Source organism: Sparus aurata, chromosome 15 (genome assembly GCF_900880675.1).
Source record: "Sparus aurata chromosome 15, fSpaAur1.1, whole genome shotgun sequence".
Classification (NCBI taxonomy): domain Eukaryota; kingdom Metazoa; phylum Chordata; class Actinopteri; order Spariformes; family Sparidae; genus Sparus; species Sparus aurata.
Genome location: NC_044201.1, coordinates 21,696,062 through 21,716,905, shown reverse-complemented (window position 1 = coordinate 21,716,905; position 20,844 = coordinate 21,696,062). Strand labels below are relative to the sequence as shown.

The following is a 20,844-nucleotide window of genomic DNA, read 5'->3' as shown; positions in this document are numbered from 1 at the left end:
GCGTATTTATGTGTTGTGTTTTCATGAATTACAGCCTGTGTGTTTGTGTTTCCAGATTCCATCGGCCCTGAGTGCTCTCACTGCCAGCTGGACGTCGGCACCGCTCCGCTCCGCAGCTCCCAGCAGTCTCCCGGCCCTCCCTCCAGTCCCCTCAGTACACAGCTCGGTCAACTTTGCTCTTGCACCTGATGATATGTATTTCTGTCTACAGTGACAGCTTCAGGTGTGTCTTAAGGCTTCGGCCCATCAATGGACACCAGTGAAACATTTGCACATATCTTTAGTCAGAACAGTGGTGTGTGAAGCGCTCTGATTAGAACCATTTATTTATTATAGATGGCCAGAACCTGCTGGTATGTGATGTTTTTGTTTGTTTGTTCAGTTCACTTCTGGTTTCAGGGAGGAAAAATGGGGGCAAAATTACCCAATGCAGGAGTGAATGTGGCTCAGTTGTACTAAAGAGTTGCCAGGAATGCCTTGTCATAAGCTGTCAAATGGCCATATATGGGCATCCTCCCTGTACCGGAAGCGGGGGGTGATTGGATGTTTCCGTGCTGATGTCAGTGCCCATGTCATAGATCAGAGAGGGAGGAGAGCCAATTTGTTCTGCTCTGATGTGCCTCTTGGAGCTGAATCTGAAATACTGCAGTTCAATTTTAGACATATTTAACGTATATTGCCACTAGAGGGCATTATATCATAAGAGTTATAGAATATAAGGACGTGTATGTAGATAAAGAATAGCCTGTGAGTGTTGTATTTATGACTGCTGAGGGTTCGGTGTAGTGAAGTGCAATGAACATCACTCCAAAGTTCAAGCCATTTTGAATCCCTCAACACTCCTCCGGGTGCTACACGGTGACCACGTATCATCATTCACCATGTTGTTGAGCGCAGGCCTCCGATCTTAAAGTGCAGAACTCGCTCTTTGGAGGGTTTTGACTTCAGCTTTTCATTTTTAGGTTTTTTGGCTGGTGCTTTTGAGCGACTTGGTGCCAAAGAAAAAGCAGGAATTTGATTGTACGTTGGTTTCCTTCTTTGTGAGCTTACATGCTTCACTTTTCTTGACTTCATACAGTGGTGTTATGATAAAGAACAGGCACTAAGATATTCACCACTGAAGCAATCAGCTGGCCACTTGGAGAATCAGAGAAATACTTAATAGAGAATTTAATCGGACAGCCTCTGATAGAAACATAAGGTCAGACTTGCAGACAAGTGGCCCTTTTACATCTTGTCTTAACATGCACCTTGAATCCAGATCTGTTTTAATCAACACATTTTGATTTTTCTTCTCTTGGCGACCAGCTTTAAAGGAATTGTTCAACTTTTTGGCAGCACACTAGAACAATTAGTCGATTCACTGATTGAATGATAAACAGAAAATTGACAAGAAACTTTTCCATAATCGATCTTCTCATTAACTCCTGGCAAATAATATGTTAAAGTGTCTCCTAAAATGTCAAAATGTTTCTTTAATATCACGTGTAAGTGGCTAAAATATAGCTGCTATAAAATTGTGAGTGATTCCTTTTCCTCCCGGCACATTTGGACTATGAAGGAGACTCTGAGCTTGCTGACGTCCGAAGGCCCGTGTCCTCACCGTAGATCTCCGACTCTCACGACACACTGAAAAGGACAAATTTATTCCCTCCTGCTCCTGAAATGTGCAGAGGTCACGATAGGAAGTGATGTACAGTGATGGAAAACAACCAACAGTATTCAATGATGTCAATGTTTATGTTGTTAAATATTGATTATTTTGTACAGAATGTATATCGAGCATGTGCATACGTTGAAATCAATTTTACTACCAATATGAGGATACAATATAATTTTGATGTGAATGTTTTAAGCTCTGATTTTATTTAATTTTTTATTATCCCCATATGATGATAATGAAATGAACAGTTCAGCATATCAAACGCAGTCTGTTAAATAACCTTCATGTCTTCTTTATCAAACCTGTTTCCAAGCAGACTGTGGACACAGACGTGTAGGCAGAGAGAACTCTCTGTGGTTGTTTCATGTTCTGTTCCTCCTTCACTTTCACTGATGTCAGCAGGTGTTTCATGGATGGTGACTCAGTTTAGAACCAATGTATAAACCTCTCTGGACCTCCATTTAGATTATTGTTCTTCACAACCTGCACAGAATAGAACAATCCAAACAGATGTAACTTTGGCAGGAACATAATAAACATGCTCAAATTTAAACGATATTGTTTTAGGAATAATACATATTATCTTCTTCTATTCATGTGAACATTGTACAACGAACCAACAGATGAAAAAACTCCTATAAAGGACCAGAAAAGCTCTTTTTGTTTTAGATACTCGAAATGGAAGTCCCATCATGCCTGAGTAAACGTCAATATGCTGCTATCATTTCTTTAACATTTGTGTTAAAGGTGCCCTATATAACAATTAGCCACCTGCCAGGCAACAGTCATTATCTGACTCTGCCCGGACTAAGAGCTCAGAGCACCAGGAGAGTGTTGGTGTTCTTGACTTTGAGACTTATCATTTCTTCAGGAACAAAGTGGCTAGGGGCTAGCTGGTTAGCATGCTAACTTCAACAGATATCACTGCAACCCCTTACATAGATTTCTTTGACGTCAAAGCTGATATTTATTCACATTCTGTTGATCATTTTTGAATGTTTTAAAATGAAGTTCTTACATATTGCGCCTTTAACCTCGCCCAGTTAGCATTTATAAGCAGTGTACTAGTCACTTGATAAATGGTAATGTACAGTTGGTGATTTTTATAATATTATATATATATATATATATATAAATGTAATACAGAAACAATGTGGCATAGTGACACTGGTTGTTGTAGAGATGAACCTACATAGATTAATCACATGAATCTGCCTCTCGACTTAACGGTGTTTAAACTCGTTGTTTAGTTGTCCATTAGAGACGTTGAGATTAGATGGATAGAAACACCACGACAGATGAATGATGATGTAAGAGGTGGATGTGTAAATAAGCAACAGAGATTATAGCGTCTTGTCTCTGCTGCCCCCAGGTGGCTGAAAGAAATTAGTTACTGCGTTAAGATTGTTTGTTTCAACTTTTTAATGTCTTATCTGAGGCATCAGAAACTGTTGAGTAAACATAAATACTTTGATATATATTAAAGCATATTCATAATCGTAATAAATATAATGCCACAAGCTTTGAACACATTTAGAAGTGGCTTTAAAGAAAACTGTCTGAATGATTTGTACATGTGTGTAAATGGTTAATAAATGATTTGTAACACTACGGGTCAGGAAATGTTCGTCAGCTGTTCATACACCGGTTAAGGATGCACCTTAAATCAGAGAGCATATAAATGTTGACAAAGTACATAAATACTTAAAAAATGGTCAACATCAGTGTACACTATAATCCATTTATAAAGAGTTTATATGTTGCTTATAAATGCTGAACAGCGACGTTAAAGTGTTACCTAACGAAAAGCTTTAGAAAAATCTCACTTGTTTGTGTAAACGCGTGCAAAAACGTACTGTCTAGTCCTGGTCTGGACTGTTACCGCATCTATATCGAAGCAACACTGACATAATAGTCCATATTTCAGCCCAGGGTCGAGCACAGCGTCTACATTAAACCGCTAAGTGCGCGGATGAGCCTTCACAGTCAGCGTTCTGTCAGTATTAATCACGAGGGGTGAGTCCTGTAAAATCTCTCATCTCGCGTGGGACCGTTAAAACGAAACACAATAAAAACCTGCTGAGAGAAAGAGTAAGACCTACAGAAGCTCTCAAAGTCGTAACCTGGAATGTGTGAAATGAAAGAGTCGGACAACAAGGGTTTCTCCGAACGTCCAGTTTAGTCGGCGGAAAACGTTTACCGCCATTTTGACACTTGCTACTGACTGGAGTCACCAGGTTTCAGGTTCATGGACATGTTTACATTAGAGGATGTCTGCTGCTGTGACAGTGTCTGATGATTCCTTTATCACTTCCCCCAAATCAAATCCTCACTTCTGACTGTTGCTGCTGTTGAGCAAAAAGCCTTTTATCATCATCGATCTTTTCTTCATCTCGGGGATTTCACACCATAAACCCTCCAACTTTTAAATTGACTTTCCCCCCGACAAGACAGCGAGATGCTCCAAACAACGTAACTGTATGTTTTCGACACAAGATTGATCTTTAAAGTCATAGGATGATGATGTCATATATCCACAAAAAATCAGCTACTGTTACGTCCAAACTGTGTATAATGTTTTTGTATATAAAGAATCGTGTAAAAAAAACATCTGATTCGTCATCGTGGTTTTCCTTCCTTTATTTGTTTCTTTGATTTTGACAGACTTGAGCGTATGTGAGGCAGGAATATATGAACAAAAATGTGTGTAATAAGGATGCAAACAGCAGATGCAGGTAAACAGAGGCAGGGGTTTGGTAGGAGAAACGTGGGCACCAAAATGAGTCCCCAGCAAGCTTGTAAGAAACGGTTTAACGTCATTGCTCCCCTCCGTTTATTCTTTCATTCTGGAGGAGCTGCTTTTTAGGAGGCAGATTTCTGAGTCCTTGAAGGCCACATCTCCCACTTCACTATTCAGAGACGTGGAGTGGAAAGCACGGAGCGCTCAGTCTCAGTTGGGTTTTAAGTTTAAATAGCTACATTACATCATTCCCTGCAGATTTCCTGGACTAATTAAAAACGGAGCCAATTTATTTTTTTTTTCTACTAAATTTCCGCTGAGGGTCCAAGGACGGCTGTGAGAGAAATTTACAGCCTGTCCGAAAAATGCTAAATCGCTGCAATTAGTGCCAATTAAGCCTTTCTAGGATGTTAGAAAAGAAGAAAGAAAGCCTTTAATCGGCCGTTCTCATCATGTGCCCGGAGTTTTTGAAATATTGTGGAGGATGACGGCGTAATTTCTCGGAGAAATTTACAGTGAACTTTGCTGCGCTTTTTGGCTCCCAGAGAGTTTCTTCTCGGGGTTGAAAAAAGAGAGATGGTGTATTTCTGTAGTTAGCATGCTAATGTTAGTGTTCCTGAGCCGATGTAGTGATATCCTACCATCGAGTTTCACAAAGTGTTGAACCCAGACAACGCCCCTTTTCATACCCGATCACGACACTGTCACCAGCTACCAATGAACCAGTTTACTGTGGAATGTTACAAAGAGGTGTTTTTGATCATTCCACAACTTTCACAGTCTTGTGTTGCAGACATCAACATCAGAATGAGCGTATGTGTACAAAAATCCAGGAGGTTGATGAGGTAAAACATTGAACGTATTGCTCCTGTACTGTTTTCAGTTGGGCACATGGCAAAACTAATTAGCAGATCATCACATTAATTATGTTTTGCGGACTGTGTTTGGAATCAGGGTTGAGCTCAAAGCTCTGGGGTACTTTCCTCCACTCTCACAGAGCCACTAGCGCGGCTGATGCGACTAAAGTAATGTAGACAGTGACCCTGAACACTGAAGTCAAAATGAGACGTCAGCGCTGACTAATCTGGTAATCTGCTCGCGTTTCTCCTCGCATATCTTTTCGCACTTGTGACCCGATCGCCGACAAATAAAAACCAAAGGTAGGGGGCTCAGTCTATTCATATCCTTTGCGTGTTGTCAATTTAATTTGACAAATGCAAAATAAGACGATTCCAGTAACCCTAATAGCTGCTTTCCCAGGCAGGGAGTCAATATTCAAATGCACCTCAGTCTGCAACAGGCAAACACAATCTGACAGCAGGACCGAGATGTGAGCCGCATTACTCTGCCGCGCTATTAAAACCACATTTTGCCAAATAGATTCCTGATGAATACCCCAGATGAATGCGAGTTCTGTGAGTGTTGTTTGCCGACCTCGTGCCCGGCCGTGCGCGGGATCTGGCGGCCTCAAGAGTGCATTTAACGAGCAGATCTCTGAACCTTTGACTGAGTGTGTTGTTTTTTAAAAATTTCTATGGGAATGGCCATTAAGGTATCCAGTTTCAGCCCAGAGTACCAGCCTCAAGCTCTTAAACAGGATGTGGGCATAATGGAGTCAGGGTTCTTAAGGAGAGGACGAGAGATCGAGGGGGGGGGGGACGACTGACGAAGGACGAGGCGAAAAAAGATTACGGAGTTACGGATGATGGGAAAGACGTGAATCACCAGCGGGGCTTACGTTCATCTTTAAAGTCCTCATCTGATAGCTTTGCTGGCTCGGGATTGATTTTGCAGCACACGTGGGCCTCCGGCTTGACCTCGGCGACAGGAAGGGTACAAATGGAAGTTTTTGATTTGTTCATGATGCACGCCCATCCGTCGCCTGTCCTTCTATTATTCCGACTCCGATAATTGGTTTTATGGGGCAGAGGAGGACGGCGAGATAGCTGCAGCAGCTGGTGTTTACATCCTGAAGATGCCCTCGCTTGAACACGGTGCTCGTAAAAAAAACCTCCCGCTCTCACAAACAGACACATTTCTTCCACCTGCGAGGACAAACACTCCCCCGTAAATCCTCACCTTTATCTTAAGCTTTACCCTTAAATCCGCTATGGCCACATTTATTCCCACCTGAACTCAAACCAATCTAAACTGAGCCTCTTTTCCAAAGTCTTCTCCAAAAAGTTTTCACTCCCCCCCTCCCCCCACACAAAAGTGAGTCACGCTCACCCAAACGTTAATTAAGTTTCCCAGGCATGATGGGAAGGCGGCTTTGTCCCTGGCACGCTGCCTGGAGGTCTCCACTGTAATGCAGGTCTTCTACTCGACTGAGAAAGAGTGGATATTAATCATCGGCCTAACACCCCGCGAGGATACAGAAAGGGTGATCATTAGAGGCCTTATTCCACTCTGTGCTGTTCATAGTATAGTCATCCCACTTCTCCGGTTACGTGCCTTCTTCGCACAATGAGTCAAAGGTTCAAAAATATTAATGAAGAAGCGAAGGAGAAGAAGGAATAAAACAAATGAAACCAAGTCAGCTTGGATTCTTTTGTGCTTTCATGGAAAGGTGATGTGTGACGTGTCGACTATAACCTGTGTTTAAAAAAAGACTCGCGACCGATTTGTTGCCCAAAGGTGAACGCAAAGTAACAAAACGGCTTCTGACTCATTAAGTAGTATTAAGTAAATTGCCCTCCTGAGTGTCCTTCCAGTGGAGAGAACGTGATGAAGTCCTTCCAGTTCACTATCAATATATCACGACTTCCTTTGTCCTGGTGTCCAACTGCAAACAGTCGGTGCCCCCCCTTTTTTTACCCGCCCCTGCCCCTCAAACGTCCCGAGTCTGCCCCTGCTTCAGGTTTTTCCGTTTGCATTTAGTCGGATAAAAATGAATGTGTTCTTCACAGGAAACGTTCATGTGTTTATCTGCCGAGGAGTCAATACTTGTGCTTTTAATCTTCAAGGTTTCCACTTCACCGGCTTCTGTGCAGCGGAGATGAAGGAGGGAGAGAGGGAACGAAAGGTGGGAGAAAAGGAGGGAGCGATGGGGGACTGGAGGGGGAGGAGGCGTGAAGAAGACGAGAGCCAAGTGAGTTTAGTGGAGGGGAACAATGGCAGAAGAAGAGGGTTGAGGCAGAGAGACGGATGAAACAGGTGGGTGGCGGAGAGGAGCAGAGGTAATTGGATTGTGGGAGGATTCATATTTATCGAGGGCGAATGTGCTTCCTGGACCTTTTCGCCGTTTGGCTGAGCTCCTGAGTAATCAGAGGAGAGAGCAGATGCAAACTATCAGCCGAAGGAGCCGAATCAGCGCTAGCAGGGGAAGACCGAGTGTCAGAAACCGTTTAAAAACAGCACACGCCAAAAAGCCAATTCAGCTCCCAGTTTATCAATGGCTTTCTGAAGGTGAAGTGTGAAGAAGCAATCGCCTCGGCCGCGAGAGGTGAGGGGATAATGAGCTGTCGCGCGAGATCAGAGCGATTGAGTGGGCGCCGGGCCGTCAAATGTTCAAGCACGCCTTTGCTTACCGCCCTCAGCACCAGTGTGACGGAGTCTCGCCATCGAAGGAGAGTTGAGAGCAGGAGGATCTCTTCTCTGTGGGCGTCAGCTCGAGCGCCTCCCAAGATCAGAAGCTGGAACACAGTCAAATGAGACAAGTTCTGTACATCCAAAATGATTAGCAATTCTGGAACTGGAACCATCTATAAGAAATTGTCCGATAATAAAACATTCTTCCCATCTTCAACATCACAGAACACGGACACCCGACGACAAAGGTCACCTCCGAGGCTCGCTGCTGCAGTCTCAGGTTGATAAACAGGAGTGAAGTTAAATCCACTTTCCAAACACGGAAGCTGAAAAGTGATCTCTGAGCTCTCCTTGCAGCGGAGAACAAAGCAGAATCTGATGCAACCCCGGGTGTTTATCCCTCCAGAAGTTCTGGCTCTTTCACCCGACTTTGATCAGCTGCGGTGCTGTGCTCGCCACGGACATAAAAAGCTGTCTTGATGACAAAATCCCTCAACCTAAAGCCTGAATGGAGCAAACATGTTCTTTCATACAACATCAATGGACTTCGTGTCGCTGATACGAAGCGCTCAGAAGAACAATGCAAAGAGCAGGACAGGGCGGCGTGAACTGGAATGAGACTAGAGTCTGTACAGCGAGTGCAGCAGCTCTGTGAGGCTGCACTGCAGTGCGGTGAGCTCAGTGACATGGCAGTGACACTGTGCTTTACTCAAAGCGTTTCATATTCATGGGCGATGAATTCAGAGCTGGTGACTTCATTCTCCTTTTCTTTTATATACATGTAGCGACAAATACAAGACATTTTATCTGGACATGTTAAGCTGCATCTGCCTGCTGGACCGCCTCAAGGCTTTAAAGTCTTTATTCGTCTCATGTGATATACAATCGCTTCCAGAACTTAATCAAAGCAGTTTATATCGCAAAGACAGGATGTGTATTATGAGTGTACAGAACAGTTTTTATGTCCCTGTACTGTGGAAGGCTTTATGGCGTATGTATAGCGAATGTTATGTGTGGTTATGTCTGTGTGTGTGTGTTGGCAGGCAGGCAGGCAGGCAGGCAGGCAGGACACAGTATTTATAGTCATTGTGAAAGACTCCAGAAGGATATTGACGAAACAGAGCAAGCTGTTTCTCAGTCTTTCCATTTTGCTTCATGAAAACACTAAAAGATTGTGTCTGAATTAACGCATAAAACATATCCAAAAGTCTTAGACCACGCCGAAAACCTTTCATATTTCCGAACAGCAACTTGGAGAGTCAGAGAAAATGTTGGTACGTGAATTGCTTGATTGAGTTGAACGACTTCTCAACCCGGGAAATGGGACCAATCAGAGGAGCACGTGAATGCAGAAGAAGTAGAATTTTGACAGAGGCAAACGTGGACTCAACGAAGGGAAAGTGACGAGTCAAATTGTTTTTCCAAGCCAAGAGGGGCTTCTCAGCATCAAATCATGTCTCGGAACTGAAGCGGTTGTACCCAAAGCACGATCCAGCACACCCAAAGTGACCACACCGTCAAAAGGATCAATACATATGGCTTAGTTCCCTCAGATGAGAGAGGACACGGGACCCTTATCGGTGAAAAAGTGTCCAAAGAAGGCTTTCTTGTTCTGCTCTCAGAGGCTGAGCAGCACTTTCTAAACCGCTCCTCAGGGAACGAAACACCAGGATGTGGATTTTTGAACTCATATCTTCATCTGTAATTGCAATAAAAGTATTTCATTCAAACACATGTAGACCCCTACTGTATGACTTCACAAATCTGTACAGGAAAAATCCTCCTCGCCACACAATGAACCAATTCTATGATCAAATCTTCCTCAGGGTGGAGATCCCAGCTGCCTGTGCAATCATTATCCTCCTATCTGCTGTGACTTTCTGTGTAGATTATCAATAATGGTTTCCATCTTTTCTTTTCTTCTTCTGAGAAAAGATAAGAAAATGACTGCCTCAGAGCGCTTCAGCCACAAAAATGGTTGTTACCGCTGCCAACTCAAAGGACACCCTCCTGCGAGCCTTATTGACTGATAAAAAAAAAAGGTCCACTGATGAAGCTGGCGACCGAGAGAGCAGACGTCTATTTGTGTGCTCGTGTCTCGGGGAGCAAGTCAAGCAGTTGATGCGAGTGTTTAATGTGTGTGTGTGTGTGTGACGGCGCACCTCACGTTGCTCTCACGCCTGACTTGGCAGCGCCGTCTCCACGACTCACAGCGAGGACAGATGGCAAGGACTTACCCCGCGAAGAAACCCTCCAACACACACACACACAGACCTGATGCGCATTACAAGAACTTCCTTGGCGCCCACTGACTCGTCTCTCAGTCCAACAATGACTCATGCCTCGCATCCTCTCCCACCAAGTGTCTGTATTTGTGTCTGTGAATCTGGCCGGCAGTAAGCTCTGATGAATCACCTGAAGTCAGCAAGTCAATACGCAGCGCCTGCTGTTCTTTTATGTAGTCACACTCCTCGCTGCCTGATGCCCACTTCAGCCCAGACGAGGGCTTTGTACCGACTGCGGCTTCCAACTTCGACCCCTTCTTTTACCCCCCTGAAGCCGTTTGCATGCTAAAAACCTTTTCTCTTGTCTGTCGGTATATCAAACCGGCACCCCTGATTCAAATTCAACACCCGGAGTTCTTATTTTTTCTTTGTTTTTAAACCTCTTCAGTCAACCATGAACATCACACATGAGCATCCATCACCTCTCCAGAACGCGCGACTATTTCCCTCCCATTTGAGCGACGCGGTAATCATCTACCTGACAGTCGGACAAAGCGAGGCACAACGTGTAACCGCCCTTGTTAGAAGTCAGGCACAGCTGATCTGCGTGCACTCAAAATGTGTGGGTGGACGATCGGGCACAAATGTGTGTGTGTGTGTGTGTGTGCGTGCGTGCGCGAGAGACTGTGTAGGTGGACGTCAGCTGAATCTGCAAGGCCAAACACATGAAATATGCAGCTGCGCGGGAGATGCAGGCGGCCGAGATGGCTTTTCTGCTGGTATCGGAGGTTATCGAGGTTTTCAGCTTGAAGTTTACATTTTCTGAACTGACCTTTAAAAACTTGTGTGAGTTTAATTAGAAAACATAGATGTCTTTGGAAAACGCATTTTTTTTTTGCATACATTACAGTAAAACATTTCCTAATACACATCTGCGCTGATCTTTAGCTTGAAAATGTATCAAACACCCATGTAGGTTGACAAACTGTTTCCTACCTCCCCAGACCGTAAGCCCCATTTTCTAATGGACTCTGATTACTCCATACATTAGTTGTAATATGTGCCACTTTGTGTCATTTTGAAGGATGACTTTACTTACTTTACTTTACTTCTTTCCAGTTAATGCATACCATAGAACCTGCCTGATTTGTTCTCTTAATGTCACGGATGAAATCTACACACCGTTGACAAATTAAAAGGAAGAACTTGGGCCAGTGGGCAATCGTAAATAAATGTAACGTGATTTGATGAGAATGAATATGTGAATTTCACGCCGCTGCCTTCGCAATCATCCTCGCACCAGAGGCCGCGTTCACAGAGCCTCCTAGTGCCAAGAGTTGCTTCTTGTGATGAAATTCTAAAGCAGTTTTAGGATTATGACATTTTCTCAGAATTCTTCCTTATAATAAAGACTAGAACCTTGTAAAGAAAATACAAATATGGAGAGCTCTTACAGTGAAAACCCCTTCGGAGTTGGGAGGACTTTTAAAGAGCCTTGAGAGTTTAAGCAGAGGAGAAAATGGTGGAAATAGAAATACTGAAGGATGCTACAGTTTAGAGTATCTGAACCACGGCGCAATCAAGCTGCTGTCTGCCTGCGGTGGCCGGACACTGCGCTCACACCCATCTGTACCAGCGCTGTATCACTTTTGTGATGACTTAATACAAAATGTGAAGAAATAGACCAATAAAGCAAGTGGAGGCTGACTAATCTGACCCATGAACAATCAAAATGTAAAAGTCCATAAATGAACATAGAGAAAGACAATCTTTTTTTTTAATCATATCAAAACAAACTTAAATCCGGAAAACAGCTCCATCAGTTAATACAAAATACTTGACAGATGACGGGACGTGTGTACGTGTTCACGGTTATCTTTTCCAGTTCTGCTGTCAACTTTGTAGCTCAATTCCCTGAAAGCTGCAGAGCTGCACAGAACAAGAAACCATGTTTTATGTAAAGATCTGACACCAGGTAGGAGTCTTATGTTGTGTGAGTGTTGTCTACAGTCCGTTCAGTGTTGGCAGGGTCATGCGAAGCTGCTGCTCTGTTTTAAAGTTATGGTCCTAATTGTAGGAACATGTTTGGTAGAAAATCAAGTTGAATGTCCCGACATAAAAAGCCTACAAAAACATCCCGGAAACAAAATCCACGGCTCACTCCAGTGTGGTTTAGGCATCGTCAGGTTTGTCTGCAGGCGGTCCACATGGCTGAAGCATCTTCTCCATCAGGTTGAAGCGGACACGCGCTTTGCTCTCGTTCTCAGCCACGGAGAAGTAGTTGAGCAGGTCAAAGTGTCCCATGTAGGAGCAGTAAGAGTCTCTGTGCTGGTTGACCAGCCATTCCCACTTACTGGTGTCGGCGTGTCCAGTGCCGATATACTTCGACTGAAGATGCTCCAGTTGACTGTGGATGTTGTATCTGTCCGTCATGATCGCTCTGATGAAAGTCCCGGAGGCTCTGGACAGAGAAGGAGGACACGGGTAAGTATGTATTGATTCATGCGAACTCAACCAGAGGTAAACATCGGACTGAAATATTCCCTGGGTGGATTTTAAGCCATGAAAGCGACCGTCGCGTTAGTTACTTCAAATCAACCACCCACATGTCGTGCTCAGTCATTATAAATGTAACTACAAGCCAGTTTCTCTCTAAATATAACCGTAAATAAATCAAACCTGCTCCCTCACTTCGAATCGTTTCTAAGAAGCGTTACGATCCTCTTCAGACAAACGGCTAGCATGCTAGCGTTGTTTTCAATAGCTTCCTGGCTAACAGTAACGTGAGGTTAGCTCGCTGCTATTAGCCCAAAAGTCGCCTCAAACCGTAACTTAGGCTGATATTTTTGCTAAATGTGAATTTCTAAGTAATAATGCGACTTTCTAATGAACATTATACTTACTTGGTAAAAGATTTCAAGGCAAAGTGAGCTCAGGAGCGAGGTAAACACTGTTCAGAGCTGTTTTTGCAGGGTCGCAAAGCAATGGACGATGACTTCCGGTACGTTCCCCCTGTAAAATGAGCCGGGCGGAAACAAAGGCTGCGCAACATTTTGTTCTCGCCCTCATTTCACATTCAAATATGCTTCATGTACGGCTGTGATTATGTGGCCTCACCAGGTTGTACAATTTTTAATGATTCATGATAACAGTTTGTATAGGATAAAAAGAGACAGAGGCAGAAGTTTAGTGAGGATTCACCTACTTCTCCGCTCGATTTCCTCTCAGACTCTAACACAGAAGAAATGCTGTATTTTACTGCTTTTAATGTTCAGTTTTCACCAAAATAAATACAGATTTTTATTTTGTTTGAGAGGTGTCAAATTCTTTTTTATAGTCATTTTATTTTCTTTATCTATCTGTATTTAGGCTTTATTGCTGAAGATGCCTCATAGTATTTCCAAGCAGCACATTAAACTGAGGAAGAAAAAAAAATAGCAACAAACAAAAACAACAGTCAGAAAGTTGAAAATAAAAATGTGAAAAAATACATTAAATTAGTAGGGATATAATTGATATCTGATTCAAGTAATTCAGAAAGTCTGAAGGCACTTTTACCCCCAACCTTTTCAAAGATCGAAAAAAGATTTTTATAGAATTTTATCTATCAAAATATTAATACACAATTTTTTTTTGTTGCATAAAACAAACTTTACCATATGATATTCAAAAACAGGATATACATTCTTTGTTACAAACCACACTCATTGATTCTCTACAAAATAAAAGCTTAACCGCAGTGTAGACAAATGTACCTCTTCATTTTCTCTTTTACAACCCATATCCCAAACAAACCGCTAGAGTGGCTAAAAAATAAACATCATTACTAAGCAGGAATGGAGCACATTGTACATTCAGGGGTAACCGTTTGATCCCACATATGTTTACTGTCTGGCAGGAATATTAAATGTGTGCTTGGGGCAAAACCAACATTAAAATCCAAACATTTCCACTGATAAATATCACATCTGTTTCCTCTAACACGAACGATAGCTCATTTTATCCAACAGCCTAAACAGCTTCATTTACTGTAACTTACAGAGTGCATTCATTCCTGAGGCTCTATGATGACAGGAACCATGTCACTGTTTTATTACATAAACTGCTGCACTAGCCGTGTCCCGCGTGTCTAATATACGATTTTTATTGCCAAAGCTTATTGCCAGCTCCAGTCCCCTGATGGGAACACTTTGCAGTTTGGATAATTACCTGACATTTTTGCGCAGGTTCTTTTCTCCTCCAGTGTGAAGTTTTTTAGGTCACGTTTTCAGCGCTGTTACAACAGGTCCATTGTCGAGCTGACTCGTGTTCCTTTCCCCATTGTTTCTCATTAAAATAAAAGCAGTGGAGATGTGGAGGAAAAGCAAAAAGGAGCCGAATGCATCTTCATCACACGGTCATATTGTTTATGTACCCCTTATATATTAGCAATTATGTATCATTCTGCTGCATTTTACCCAGGGGGTAATATGTTCTTGGTTGGAGCCTCCGTGATTGAATAGCAGCTATACTTATAAATCCTTTTACGGCAATTTGTACTTATGTTGCCACGTGCTACTCAAGTAGAAATTGGCCGTAACACTTACGAGTTAAAGCACACGTGGGAAAAGGGGACAAATTTGTCCATAGTTACCTGCTTTTATGTGTTCAGCCTGTGATGAATAGAATAATTGGAAACCCTAGAAGAATGAGCAAAGTGGTCGTGATAATGGAGCTGTATTAAAGCGGAGCAAAGTAGCCTCCAGAGGTTAATTTTCACCAACGTGCCGAAGGCTCAGAATTCATTGTAAAAAACGTTGGGTATGGATAAATCATCGGCGAAGACATAAGATCAATTCTTTTGAGGTTCATCTTGTTGTGTGATTAAACCCGAAGGACCCGTGACGACTGTCCTTGTTTTCATGATTACTGACTGTGAAGCTCAAAATACCTGATGAGAACAACTTGAAGGATAACAGTAATAAGATGCGAGGGTCCATTTATCACACCTCGGCACGGAAATCTGCAGGGACAGAGATTCGATTTATGTTGGCTGACCCAGGCAGAGGCTGCTGGATGTGAGGTCAGAGCCGTGTGACATTTTTCACTGTGCGGGAGACGTGATTCTGTGAGCCTTGATAAGTTTCCGGAACTTCATGCCTGCGGCGTACACCGCATCTCCTGTCCGTTGTTGTCGGAGAAGCTGTTGAAGAGATGTAGGATTTGCATCAGAATGAGAGTTAAGGCGCAATTAGAGATGATACAGAAAGAGGTGGTGGGGGGGGGGGGGGGGGTTGATCTCGGTTACATTACGCTGCTCCCTTTTCTTTATCTCGGTGTGTGTTTGATCAAGAGAATTATTAACAGGCCCTTTTCTCGAGTGTCTATTACACTTGAGACCGTAGCACTCCGTAACTCATTATTCAACAGCCGGAGTAACAAGCACTACATTTTAATTAGTGGACACTGTTGAGATGTTGCTGAAAGTACACACTGTCAAATCTGGTTTGTGTTTTTAATGAGACCCCGGTACATCTCCAGCTGTGTTACTGGCCACCAGAACAGGTATTTTAAGCCAAAACATCATGTTTTCCCAAACCTACCGAATGGCTTTTGTCCCTAATCCTAACCAGGGCCTAAAAAACAGCATTGTGATAAGAAATATTGAAAATTGAACCCAAAGAAATCTAAAGATTTAACTCGGCGTATGTGGTTTTGCAGACACAGACCTTTAACATGTATTGTGATGACTGGGTTGTTCATGAAGTTTCCCACTTCTTTTCAGGAATTTTCCTACGACGTGTGTGGGAATGTCAATTTTAAAAGAATACTCCCCTATTTCAGACGATTTAAGCTAAGAATAGTCCAAACTAAAGCAGGACAAGCCGACAGATCCCGACTTTTATGCTGCATTTGGACGTTTCCAACCTCCTCCTAAAGATGATACGAGGGAATGCCCCTCAACGTTGGCAAATCTATGGTGGTTCACTTGTGTGTAAACTTGCCAGAGAGACATCATTATGTGACAGATTTTCTTTAACTAGGTCCGCAGCTGGAAGTTCTGACCACCGACGTTATCTGGAACTCAGCTGCATAGCTCCAAAAAAACGTAATTAAAAAGTATCCTTAAGTTCCCACCATGCAACTCAATAGCGTCTTTCTTTAGACCTTCCTGGCCTGGTGAACATCCGTATCTATCGAACACCACACATTTTTCAGGCTTTCCTTTAAAAAGAAGTACAGTACCTTGACCAATGTGTGTTTTCATTGTCTGAGCATTTCTCACTGCATCACGCAGACTGATCACCATACGTAATGCAGAGCCTGTTTAGCTTGTTTATGAGTAACACCAGTGTATCTTAGTGCAGTTCTATACCAAAGAAAACCCCTTTCAGAGGACAATGGCGCATTGACATCAGCCAGGTAGCGTGGAGTGTTTTTTTGCAGATGGTAGTACAGCTTCTCTGTCCATTTCATCTCATGAAGAGCCCTTGAGGAAGCTACTGAAGGGTGCAACTGAACCAAAGTTGGTCAAAGGTGCTCTGGCAGAACAGGTGTAAGTGGTGCATTGAAGGATAACTAATGCAGACATGTGTTTCTACTGTATGTGAATGTCTGTGGGATAAATACGTGTATGGATTTATAAAATATTCTGTTCCTCTCATTTTTTTGTTTTTGCACTCTGCTACCAGCCATTTGGGTGTTGCTTTATCGTACTTTTATGCAGAGGTACACTTATGGTAAAATAATAGTCACACAGGCCCGATAATCAAAATTTGATAGCCAATCTTTTAGTGAGCTGACCTGGGAACTGCAAAGCAAAGCACCGGCAGGAGGAGAGGGTAATGAAATCAGGTGGATGGATGGCAAAATTGCCTGACTGTGCCTCACAGTCCTGCTGAGTGATAGCCTTGTAAAAAAAATGGAGTCAGCGATATTTCCTGTGATTTAAACCAACTGCCTGAGACGGAGACCATTCCCAGCCTCTGGGAGTCGAAGGTAGATATAGATAGGAAGTCAAAACAGACGACACCCTGCAGGGTTGTTACGGTGACGGCTGGTTGGTCGACAGACAAACTGAGGCGGCTCGCTGGTCAGCTGCAGGCTTTTGCTGGATGGCTGGTTCGTCGGCGGAGGGAGTAATGAGGTGGATGGCAGCTTTAGAGGACTCAGCGGACTGTCCCAATTATTTGCTTCTTGATAGATTAACTCGACCGACTGGCTGGTTTGTTTATCCTGTTTCTTTCCTGTCTGGTTAAATTGATTGTTGTAGAATTTTAATTTCTTTTAATGGACCTTTTTCCCCCTGTCCTTTAGTGTTTTTAATTCAGGCTCTGGTGTCTTTAAAATTAAAAAGTCTGCACCAACAGAAGCTCCTACCTCCCATGGAAAGCACTGCTCCTGAAACACCTCGTCAGTAGTCCCGCCCTTTAACTCTGTGACTTTGTGACATCAGACTACGTCACCAAGTCACACGTTTGCTAAATTTATGCCCGAAAAAGCTAGTTTTGCACGGAATAATTAACCTTGTAAAGCTGCTCTGTTGTTGTCAGCAGTGCTGGCTCAGGTATGTGTGAGCTGACCAATCAGAGCAGACTGGATATTCTGGAGGAGGGGTTTTAAAAAGACAGGAACTAAAACAGAGCATTTCAGACATAGGGGGAATACCGTGCTGCAGCACTGGACAGTATGAGGAAACTGACGTGTTTTATGAGTAAACCTGTTTTTCTAATTTGTAGCCCAAAATAAAATCATGCCCCCAAAAATGAGCACAATATGTCTACTGCCCCACCAAACCTGAGATTCTCTCTCCAGCCGCCACCTCTCAGCCCTCCCTACGTGCTGCCGCGCTCCGCACCAGCAAAACTCAATGTTCCCCTCAGTCAGATGATGAGAGCTGGTTAGCCATTCATCTAAGTGTGAAATAGCCTGAGGAAACTTCCGCTCTGTGACAGCGCCGTGGTATCAAGGTCTGGAGGACTTAAATGGGATTAAGCACAGCTCCGGACATACAATCTCCCTCCGTCATGCGCTCGCTGTTTGGGGTTTCATGGGGGATTTCCATTTATTCCCTGTAAAAAAAAAAACTCATTATTGTCTCCTCGGATCCCATGTTATGATCAGAAGAGGCAGTTTACTCAAGGCTTCAGTTATGACCTGAGCAAAAGCAACTCGCAGCTGAATGATAAAACAAGACTTTGACTTTTTAGCCGGAGCCCTTCAGAGCAGAGCAATGAAATGCAGTTAGGAAGCTGATCAACACAACACCCGGAGCACTGAACAGGAATCGCATTTTCTATAGGTACAGATACAGCACTGAACCTCCTTGTTTAGTCCGAGCCTGTTGCAGACATGTGACATCATGCACATGATAAACACACCTTGCATGCTTAATCGGTGATATTAGATCAAGATTGTCATAATAAGATGATTAACATTCACAAACACGTTCAGTTAAGAGAGAACATTAACAGAATTTATCGGCTGATCCTTCCATGCAAAACAGCATATTACTGTTCGATACATGGGAGAGACATGAGCTGCAGTTTTACATTTTTTTGTTTTTTTTATAAACCCTTTAGCACGAACTCGGATCTTCTCCTCCGGACAAGAGGTCAATACACTTTGATTCAGTTGTGTAGCTTCCTGCCACAAACAATCGCAGCTCCATGACATCACATCTGAGCGAGGATGCCGGGGAGGGGACATTCAACGCCACTTGGTACTAATCACTATGACAGGATTAATCACGCTGCCAACTCTGATAACATAATGCCGGGCTCCTCGACAACCCCGTGCATGACAGCGGGGAGTTGAAGCCATTCGCGCAGACTTTACATGCCTGCGAAACGCACCCACGCGCCTCCGAGAGCATGCTGGCAATGCTTTTTGTCACGCAGACACTCCTCGATGACCTCACAGATTGTCTGGTGTGATGATGTTTCACACTCTTTTGTATTATAGACGAAATCTGAATGGAAACTCTGCAACAACAGGACAACCTTTTTTTTATTCTCAACTTTTCAAAAAAGATTCCTTAAATCTCCTCTTTTTCTTTTTATGCAATCCCAGCTCGAAGAAATAATTGGTGCGGTAACAGGCTTCAGTCCGATTTAATGCCCTCTTTCACTTCCTGTCGACTCAGTAATACGTATAGCACCATATGTCAAGCGAGTGACCACTTGCTGAGTGAGGACGCAGGGTCAGCCAGGGCCAGTGGACGCTCCTGCGCCGAGTCAGGCGATTAATGACTGAGAATGACGCTTGATTTAAAATACTCAGAAAAAGGAATAAAGGATGGTAGGTGGCGAACTTTCATATAACGGGTCCTGAAGGTAAAATTTAAGAGGATGAAGTGCAGAATTGCGTAGAATTACTCAGAAAAAATTATGGAAGATTACCACTCATTTGCCCTTTGAGTGAACATAATGAATCCCTCGCTCCCTCGGCCCTCAATCTGTCAATCCTGCAGAACTGCACTTGAGCTTTCAGCTGTTTTTTATGGGATTTCTGAAGAGGGACAGTGCAGAGGGAATAATAATAATTTCCTTCCTCACAGACATGATGGACCCATTTTGGTATACAACTTCCAGGCTCCTGAAGGTATTGTGCATGCTGGCTCACTGGTGTCGCATACTATGACATAGTGTTGTCACGATACTGAAATTTCTAACTGAGATACAACACCTTTAAAAATGTTGATTTTGTTTTAATACTGAGGGCTTAAAATGTTATATTTTTATCAAAAGATAAACATAACAAGGTTTTAATATGACAAGATACAACTTAAATGTTCCTGATAGTAACAAAGAACAGTAGAAAGGTTGTTATAAACATTAAAGGAGACCTATTGTGCTTTTTTTGTGTTTTTGTTTTTGCTTCAGTGTGCTATATCGGTTCTATTGGAAGCTCCTCTGTCCCACAGAAAACGCTGCTCCTTAATAACCTTGTCACTAGCCCTGCCTTTTATTGTTACATCACCATGTCAAACACAGCACAATTGTTAGAAGGGTTGGCTCAGGTGTGTGTGAGCTGACCAATCAGAGAGGACTGGATTTTTTTTGGGAGGGCGGGGCCTTAAAGAGACAGGAGATAAAACAGAGCGTTTCAGACACACAGAGCATTTATGCATGTAAACCCTTTCTAGTAGTAACCCAACATAAATGGGGACCTGATAATATGTCTCCGTTAAATAACACTTTTTTCTCCCTACATTAGGCCTTGAAAAATAGTGTGAATGTCCACTGGCTGTCGAAGAGACGAGAGAAAAAGCAGCTAATACTTAAAATTATTATGAGGACAGTTAAATTGGAAAACAGTGGTTTAAAGTCTTATTGGTAACACCTGAGCTTTAACTGCAATAACAAGGCAACATTTCCAAAGACAAATACACGCTGAGCTGATGCAGCACCTTGCGGATGAAATACAGAGATCCCCTAATGTCACAATAATAATGTTCTTACACTACAGCAATCATTTTGTCATAACTGATAGTGGTAGGAGGAAACACGTTATTGATGCAGAAAAGCTGCCGCCTTGCACCGACTGTGGCTGAATTTGAGTTATGTCCGCCCTCGCCCTACAAGATATATGTTGCTCGTAATTCGCTTTTATTGCTTGATACTCGCAGCACAGGAAAAGCTGTGTAGTGTTTCAGGCTGAACATGGAGGACGCACTCGTAGGAACTTGAATAAAAGGAACGGAC

The 20,844-nt window shown here is 43.0% G+C and overlaps 2 protein-coding genes across 7 annotated transcripts in view; one reads left to right on the top strand and one right to left on the bottom strand.

Moving 5' to 3' along the window:
* phactr2 (phosphatase and actin regulator 2) overlaps positions 1–3,274 on the top strand; it is a 50,806-nt gene extending 47,532 nt beyond the window's left edge. For all 5 annotated transcript variants that reach the window (XM_030442839.1, XM_030442836.1, XM_030442838.1 and 2 more), the window contains one exon: positions 56–3,274. In XM_030442839.1, coding sequence (XP_030298699.1) covers positions 56–71 — 16 coding nt within the window. In that variant the 3' untranslated portion in view covers positions 72–3,274. The remainder of the gene's footprint in view (positions 1–55) is intronic.
* Positions 3,275–11,908: 8,634 nt separating this feature from the next.
* sf3b5 (splicing factor 3b, subunit 5) lies at positions 11,909–13,175 on the bottom strand. Of its 2 annotated transcripts, none has more exons than XM_030440968.1 (2): positions 13,063–13,175; positions 11,909–12,620 (listed from the first exon to the last, which is right to left on the bottom strand). In XM_030440968.1, the coding sequence occupies exon 2, from the start codon at positions 12,590–12,592 to the stop codon at positions 12,332–12,334; it is 261 nt and encodes an 86-aa protein (XP_030296828.1). In that variant the 5' UTR covers positions 12,593–12,620; positions 13,063–13,175; the 3' UTR covers positions 11,909–12,331. The 2 variants fall into 2 exon arrangements, with proteins under 2 accessions (XP_030296828.1, XP_030296829.1); XM_030440969.1 differs by lacking the exon at positions 13,063–13,175 and having other exon boundaries at positions 11,909–12,293; positions 12,325–12,619.
* Between the last annotated feature and the right edge of the window lie 7,669 nt (positions 13,176–20,844).

What these genes read in the sequence shown, in the direction of transcription:
- sf3b5 (XM_030440968.1), bottom strand. Translation starts at nt 12,592, where the DNA reads ATGACGGACAGATACAACATCCACAGTCAACTGGAGCATCTTCAGTCG.